The sequence below is a fragment of the Panthera leo genome, chromosome B4, assembly GCF_018350215.1.
Source record: "Panthera leo isolate Ple1 chromosome B4, P.leo_Ple1_pat1.1, whole genome shotgun sequence".
Classification (NCBI taxonomy): domain Eukaryota; kingdom Metazoa; phylum Chordata; class Mammalia; order Carnivora; family Felidae; genus Panthera; species Panthera leo.
In genome coordinates, this window is record NC_056685.1 from 79,011,521 (window position 1) to 79,019,912 (window position 8,392).

General features: G+C 43.5%; 1 protein-coding gene across 4 annotated transcripts in view; it reads left to right on the forward strand.

The window, feature by feature from the left end:
* EIF4B (eukaryotic translation initiation factor 4B) overlaps nt 1–7,950 on the forward strand; it is a 30,033-nt gene extending 22,083 nt beyond the window's left edge. For 2 of the 4 annotated variants that reach the window (XM_042946638.1, XM_042946637.1), the window contains exons 9-15: nt 637–865; nt 2,139–2,251; nt 3,460–3,673; nt 4,299–4,354; nt 4,920–5,025; nt 5,310–5,382; nt 5,777–7,950. In XM_042946638.1, coding sequence (XP_042802572.1) covers nt 637–865; nt 2,139–2,251; nt 3,460–3,673; nt 4,299–4,354; nt 4,920–5,025; nt 5,310–5,382; nt 5,777–5,857 — 872 coding nt within the window. In that variant the 3' untranslated portion in view covers nt 5,858–7,950. The remainder of the gene's footprint in view (nt 1–636; nt 866–2,138; nt 2,252–3,459; nt 3,674–4,298; nt 4,355–4,919; nt 5,026–5,309; nt 5,383–5,776) is intronic. The other 2 variants (XM_042946640.1, XM_042946639.1) reach the window with 1 other exon arrangement.
* Nucleotides 7,951–8,392: the final 442 nt, after the last annotated feature.

Below are 8,392 nucleotides of genomic sequence, written 5' to 3' on the forward strand. Positions count from 1 at the left end.
TTTATTACTGAAGCCAGGTGGCTGACACATAGGCCTTATACTTTCTTTATCTTTGATATGTCGGAAATACTTAAGATAAATACTAATTTTGAGAAATAGGATTTCCTTGAAACTTTCTGACAACTTGGATCCAAAACGAAATCAAATTCCTTTAGACTTTGTAATCAGCTATTCAGTGTTCTATACTGTACTCTGTGAATCGCTCTAAGTTTATACTACACAGAGAGACAAGAGTATAGGCAGTAGAGTCTTACTGTTACAAGCTCTTACTTAATGAAGTAATCTATCGTCCAGACCACATTTTTGACCAAGATACTCTTCCATCCAATAGTTTATCATAGACCGTTCTTCCCAGGTAATCAGTAATCGTGATGACTTACCATTTAAATTTTTACCCTTTTTTAGTCTTTCCCTCAGTCTGGCACTGCATCATCGGCATGGTAGTGGAAAGATTGATTGGACTTGGTTATTTAAGCCACACATTTTCTAATGATCTCCCTTCCCTGCTGGATTGGTTAGGCCACTACTCTGAATCCCATAGAGGGTTTTAGAAGAGCTGCATCTGGGAATCTGGCTTTCAGCCATCAGCTTCTGGTGATTTTGAAGAACTATTACTTAGAGTTTTATTTAACTTAGGTCCCCCCCAAAGACCCAAACTGAATCTAAAGCCTCGGAGTACTCCTAAGGAAGATGATTCCTCTGCTAGCACCTCCCAGTCCAGTCGAGCAGCCTCTATCTTTGGAGGGGCGAAGCCCGTTGACACAGCTGCTAGAGAGCGAGAAGTAGAGGAGCGGCTACAGAAGGAGCAGGAGAAACTGCAGCGCCAGCTGGATGAGCCCAAGCTAGAGCGACGGCCTCGGGAGCGGTGAGCTTCCCCTCGACTGTGGGCTTCCTGTCCACAAGTCTAGTGGCTCCGGGGGGGGGGGGGGGGGGGGGGGGGGGGGGGGGGGGCGCCGTGCATCCCTAGGGCACACTTGGGAAATTCATGGAGACCTTGTTGGTTGTCACTGGCATTTAGTGGACGTGGGCTGGGACCGCTAGGCATGCTGGAGCATATGGGACACTTTTCATCCAGTGAAGAGTTGCCTGTTGCTCACAATTTGTAAAAGGGCTTAACCGGGCTTAAACTGTAACAAATATAAATTGGTGGTAATTGGTGCTAATTTAATATAGGAATTGTCAAATTATTGCCTGTTCCTTTTTTTATAAATAAAATTGATCTGGGGCGCCCTGGTGGCTCAGTCGGTTAAGCATCTGACTCTCTGTTTCAGATCAGGTCATGATCTCACAGTTCATGAGTTTGGGCCCCCATGTCGGGCCTCTGTGCTGACAGCCCAGAACCTGCTTGGGATTCTCTCTCTCTCTCTCTCTCTCTCTCTCTCTCTCTCTCTCTCCCTCTCTCCCTCTCTCCCTCTCTCCCTCTCTCCCTCTCTCCCTCTCCCTCTCCCTCTCCCTCTCCCTCTCCCTCTCCCTCTCCCTCCTTCCCTCCCTCCCCCTCCCTCCCCCAAAATAAACATTTTAAAAAAAATAAATAAAAATAAAGTTTATTTGACCCAGTAAAGAAAATTGCCAAACTTTGCTTTAGTATATGAAGTAAAGCCCCACCTTGGTGAGGCAAGTGATTGAACCTCTTTCCAAGTTACTGGGGATAAAGTAGAGAGAAAATGTTTTTGCCTATATTAGACGTAAGTTGTAAGTTATTTTCCATTTATTTTTACTTGTGTGTGTGTTACTTACTTTATCCAAGGGTATTTCAGGATCATAAAGGAGTCGTTGCTTAAAGTGTTTATTATTGAAAGGTGGCACTGGATCTAATAGGGTAGAAACGTTCTGAAAAATGGCCTAGTTTTGAATGACTTGTTGAATTGTGTTACCAGTAAGGGAGGAGGGCTGGAGATTATGTAGGAGAATGTTCTTAACCCTAGTTGGTGCTTGCTGAAGTATTTAGAGCCAGAGTATCTTCATGTCTGCAGCTTTCAGATGGTTTGAGAGACAAGATGCACACACACACCCACAAGTAAAGCAAGCATGATAAAATATCAATAAGTGATGGTTCTTGAAGGGGCAGCATGGGTCCATAATGGCCTTCATTTAGCTGGACATATGTTTTGTTTTGTTTTTTTAATCTCTTTATACAGACACCCAAGCTGGCGAAGTGAAGAAACTCAGGAACGGGAACGGTCCAGGACAGGAAGTGAGTCATCACAGACTGGGACCTCAGCCACATCTGGCAGAAGTAAGTCAGACCAGGGTGGGTATCATGTTATCGCCCTTTTCCATAAAGTAGCCATAACCAAACTATGCAGAGCCTTTGGGGTGTTAAATTCAGTCATGGACATTTTATTTGGGTTAGCATAGATTGGAGTGTCACATCTCATGGTTTGAAAAATCTGAGAAATAGGTACCAGAAGTGATGTAGGTGACCTGTTTAATAAGCTTCCACTAAAGAGTATACTTGACTGCTAGATTTTCTCTTCCTTTTACGGACATTCCAGAGTTTTCCTTTACATAGAGCAGTCACAGTCCTACAGCTCTCTCTGAGCTGCTCCCAGGGCCAGCCTTTTTGGATGTCCTGTGCGACCGGAGCAGTGTCTCAAGCAATGATCTTCTGCTCTTCATCCATCCTTCCTTCCTGCCTTGAATTCATTGATTCGTCACACATATGTTTAGTGTTTTGGAAACAGTTCAATTATAACACCTCCCTTACCTTATTATTGTGAGCCAGTGTTTTTTTGTTTTCTCCTCTCACCTCCAAACTGATTTGTGCTTGAGCACTTCAAAGTATGGCTCAAGGATGAATTTCCAAATCACCTCAGCCAAGTGTTGAAGTTTTCTGTCAGACATTCATACTGGAGTAGCCTTTTAGTGACAGGACAATAATGCCTCTCTTTGTAGCGAGGTGGGAGTATGATGGTTGGGTTGATTATATACCTCCTGAGGAGATTGCACTTAATGTAGGAAGAATCTAACAAAATAAACTTTCAGTTTTGAGGAGATATTTAGTGCCTTTAAGGAAAAAAAAACATAATGTAGGTTTTGTTTTTCATGAATGTATATCCCATTTTGTTCTATGTATGTGGATTTGAGGCTGCATCAGGGTCCTCTTCACACATGTATGTGTATCCTTCTCCAAGTACAAACATTTTAACACAAAATGTAGCAAGGCTATAATCCCGAAGTAAAGAGTACTAGTTCCTAGGAAAGGAGGTGGCTGTCCTTGGAAAGCTCTTGTATTTCCTATTTTTCTTGCATCCTTAAAACATTTTCTCGGAGTAACATGTGGTAACCACTAGTTTGGGGATAACTTATCTGTTGGGAGTCAGATGGGGTCTATATTTAAGAATAATGATGAAAAGCGGTAAACTTGGGTGTGGACCATTTTCTATTCTGTCTGATTGTAATAGATGGTTGTATAATAATTTCTCTCGATGATTTAACCTTCCTACTCTGACTTAACAGATGCACGAAGGAGAGAGAGTGAGAAGTCTCTAGAAAATGAAACACTCAATAAGGAGGAAGACTGTCACTCTCCAACTTCTAAGCCTCCCAAACCTGAACAACCTCTAAAGGTAATGCCAGCCCCTCCACCAAAGGAGAATGCTTGGGTGAAGCGAAGTTCTAACCCTCCTGCTCGATCTCAGAGCTCAGACACAGAGCAGCAGTCCCCTACAAGGTGAGTCCGCTTAGAAGCATAGCAGCTGCTTAGCTGTAGAATCTTAAACATTGTGATACCATGGTAGAAAGTGCCCTGGATGGGGTATCTGGGCAGCCCAGTCAGTTGAGCCACTGACACTTGGATTCATTTCAGGGATTTTAAAAAATTATAAAGAAAAAGAAAGTGCCTTACATAGAAGCTTTTAAGTTACGCTCTTTGCTCTCAATTCAAATTCAGTGGTGTGCTGGAGCTGGCTCATTAAAGCTAATTGTTCAGCTTTCTAGAGTTTTGATAACTGGTTGGCATCACTTTGGCTGCTTGAAACCTGCAACCTGGTCATCAGAACCTGCTGCAACCACATTTGGCAGCGTGGCTTTGGGGGGTCGATTCACTTCCCTAAGTCTTAGGATCCTCATGTGTAAAATAGAGAATTGTATTCACCTTGTGTGATCGTGATGATTCTACAGGACATGGTACTTAGTGAGTGTTCATATAATTGCTTTCATTGTTGTCTTTTCTATACTTTAATGTTCCACAATGTTAAGTCTGTATTTTTGGTTCTCTGTAAAGCTTACTACTTTATAAGTTTCTTACCGGTTCTTTCCCTAAGACTGATAAACTTGATTACATGTTTTCCTTCTAGTGGTGGGGGGAAAGTAGTTCCGGCTCAACCATCTGAGGAAGGACCAGCAAGGAAAGGTAAGACCAAAAGGAAGTTGGTTTTTCACATAGATAAGAGGCCTAAATAAAAAGCCTATAAAGATAAAGGAGTCCCTAAATAATTGAACTTAAGTGTAATTTTGCACCTGTTTTTGTATTAAAGGTTCTTAGATTATCTGCCTTTTCTTGCCAGTAGAGGGCAAAAGTGGTCTCTTTGGAAAAAGCATGGAGTCCTGCCCTTTCCTGGTAGAACATTTCTTTGAAAGGGGAAAAAAAGAATCGGAAGGAAATTAACATGCTCAGTCCAGATTAGAAATGTCACCATCTGCAAGGCCAAGGTCACTACAACAGCGTCATAGTCCTTATTTCCAGTTTTCTCTTCGTGATGGCATAACCCTGAAGTGGAATTTTTTAGTGGGTCTTATTTGGGGGCGAAAGGAATGTGGAAAGAAGGGTTTAGGAGAGAAATCTGGGTTGGGGTGAGGTTGAGTTTCCCTCAGTGCACATGGGCACACTTTTCTGCAGCTGAAGGGATACTTAGGAGAGGGACAGTACTTAATATTTTACTTGCCTTCAATTTATTTTTGCATCTTCACACAAACAGATGAAAGCAAAGTAGATGGGGTGAGTGTCCCAAAAGGCCAAAGTGGGAACTCCAGCCGTGGTCCAGGAGACGGAGGGAACAAAGACCACTGGAAGGAGTCAGATAGGTATGGGTGTTCTCTCTTGTCATTTGTAATCTTTCATCTGATGCTGGATACATGTGTCCCTGTAGTTAAGAAGTTCTTGGTTCTCCAAGTGTTGCCATATCTCCTATGGTAAACAAAGGAAAGTCAACCAGTGTGGACAGTTAACAGTTCCAAGAATCTGGAAGCAAAATGTCCAGATAGCAAGCACTGTTGGCTGGAGGGGCCTGTTCAGTGCCTCCCACCTGCTTGTGGGTGTTGTGAGAGTCCTCTCCTAAAGACATGGTTTTACACTTACATCTCTGCAGGAAAGATGGCAAAAAGGATCAAGACTCCCGATCTGCACCTGAGCCAAAGAAACCTGAAGAAAATCCAGCTTCCGTAAGTGTTAGATGCTAATAGATTTCCCTCAGCTCACGTTTGCCATTGAACTCCTTTATGCTTGGGGCTGGAATCCGAGTGGTTGGAAATTGTCAATCAGGCATCGTTGCTTGTTTGAAATTGTAAAAGAAACTTAGTTTTTCCCAGTTTTCTGCCTTGTAGTCTCACTACTCTTACTCCCTCTCCAAGATAAAAGGAGGTGGAGGTCTCCTGTAAGAACACCTGGGCCTCTGGCCTAGCCTCCCTAGCTACTCCTGGCCAGCGTAAAATGCTAATGAACAAGGAGGTGGGCCTGACCTGGCCCCTCCCTTTTGCCCAAGTATCATTGTCCTGTTTCTTGGGTTTTGTTGTGCGAGTTCAAGGCTTTGGTGATTTTCTCACTCGTCTATTCCAGAAGTTCAGTTCTGCAAGCAAGTATGCTGCTCTCTCCGTTGATGGCGAAGATGAGAACGAGGGAGAAGATTACACCGAATAGACCTCTGCATCCTGTGCTTTCTCCTAGTCTCTCCACCCTGGAACATTCGAGAGCAAATCAAACCTCTATCCAGACAATAAAACTCACCATCTCCTGGAGACCTTTCTTAACTTTTTTTTAAAAAAACAAAAAACAAAAAAACAAAATGAAATGAAATCCTTTTGCATGCTGCTGCAGCCTTTAAAGTATTGAACTAACTGGAGAATCGCCAATGTAGCCAGAGAGAAAGAGACGTACAGCTTTTAATGGAAAAGTTGTGCATTTTTACGACACATGCAGTTGCCTGTGTGATTAGTGCCTGGGGGCCTCCATTTAGCAAAACGGCAGTGACAGTGATGCAGTGTCTGGATCTGGTTGGGCAGTAGGACAGGTTTAAGGAAGAGTGAGAGTTCTACCTTTTCATTCTTAATATCCTATTGTGGCACATATGAATTCTCAAACATTACCTGAATAAATTTTCCATCCTCGGAAAGGTAGGCTTAGTCTCTCAAGTTGTTTTTTAGTCTCCAGGAGGCTGCCAGACCCTCTTAATTCTGAGTTACTGGGGCCAGCCTAGGGGGAATTCCTTCATTTTTACCCCCCAGGGGGGTAGTGGAGAGTGAGTCTATAGGCCACAAAAGAATAGGGACTGCTCGGTGACCAAAATAAGTGGGAAAAGTTGTGGTTTGAAAAGAAGCTGTGGGGAGGTGATGGATTATTTTGCACCAGTAATAAGGGGAAATGGTATGACCTCCAGTAAACACCAAGTGGTTACTTCCTGGAGCAGGAAGCACTTACGGGTCATGGGAATTCCCAAGTCTTGTATGTCCTGGTTTTGCCCTTCCTTAAACGCCATCCTTCCTGAAAGTTCACATCCATCTACATTCTGCTGAAATCTTGAAGCTTTAAAAATGTCCTGGGCTTCTGATCTTAATGCTACTTTTTGCTGTCACCTCCCAGAAAGCAGCTTCTATTTAAATCACATACCTGATCTAGGCATTCTAGACCCGCCCCAGGGAGCAGAAGCTAATGAGGAATCACTGCTTTTCTCAAGCAAATCTTGGCTCCTTCATGTCTTTTGACTCTCACTCCTTCCCTCCATTCCTGCTCCTACTTCTTTGACTCCTTTTACACCTCAGAAGATTGTAGAATTAATGGTCTTAGGTGGTGAGTGAGGGTGGATAAGTAGGGTCAAATTGTGAGCCGTTCTTATGACCTTGATTGGGGCTTTTTTTTGTTTTTACAAGTTTCCTTCTCTCCATTGAAATCCCACACCAATGTTTGGATTGATGATGTGGCCTCAACCAATGTGTGGTTTTTTGGTGGGTTTGTGTTTCTTTGTTGTTTTGTTTTTGTTTTTTTAGCTTCCCTTGAGAGAATAAATGATAATGGAGAGAACTGTGTGACAAGGTCCTGGTTTCTCTTGCAACACAATAGCTTACCTTGCCTGCTTTTATGTGCACCTTTGTACCGTCAGCCCGGTAGACGGCATCCTTCGGGGTGATCTCAGTCTCTCGTTCACAAGCCCTTCACCCATCGGTCCTAGATTAGACCCTGTCTGGCCACGCAGACCTGTTGGTTTAGGAGTGCTGCAGCAGTGGGCATAATGAATGAATCGTTTAGCCAGTGGACATAAAGAGGCTTACCAAGTGAAGTAACTAAATAATTGGCTTGGATTGGCCAGTAGCCAGGAAGTGGCTTTTAGAGATACCCAAGGCTGAAAGGGGTTTGTTTTGGGGGTTTGTTTGGTTGGGGTTTTTTTGTTTTTTGGTTTTTTTTGGTTGAAAAAAACAAATCATTTGCTGTAGATGAAAAGGTAGGGTTTGCCCTCTACAGGTCTACTTCCAAATAGTTGTCTCCAAAAAAGCTGTTTTTGTTGTTTTTTTTTTTTTTTTCCCCATTCCCCTCTCCTGCCCCCGTTATAACAGAAACGGGTTATGTCCCGCTCCTTAATACGTGTAAAATTTGTACAAAATATCTTCTATGAAAATGATTTGTAATCTGTAGACTTAATACCTGGGAGATGTCTTGAGATGTAAAATCCCATCCTTTGGGTTGTGGGGTTGTTTTTTTTTTGTTTGTTTTCTCCAAATAAATCTGATCTTTAAAGTTCACTTCAATGCTGAAATTCTTTTGACCATATACTCCACTCCTGTGCCTTTACAGGCTCCCCACCCCTGTCTCCGAAGTCCTCTGGGCATTAGATACTGTCCTGGGCTAGGGGTGGGGTTACCAGGGGAATCTTTACTGAGGCCCAAGAACTGGGAATTAGCATCCACTCCCCTCCAGCATTTTTGCCTGGTGGTAACTAATATTTGAAAGTACCTGCAGTCCATTCCCTACTTCATGGCCTGGAGGCCGTGCCTCCACCCTCCACTCAGCAGTCTGCAGAGGCACTGCCTCCACATTCCGTGCTACATGGCACAGGCAGGCTGGGTTCTTGTTGATGAGCTGGTCTGGGTTACAACGGAGGCCCCAGATGCAGTGGGAAATTTCCAAATGGCTAGAGATGGGCTATTCCGTGTTGCAAGGCGGGAAAGAGGTTAGGACCGTGGC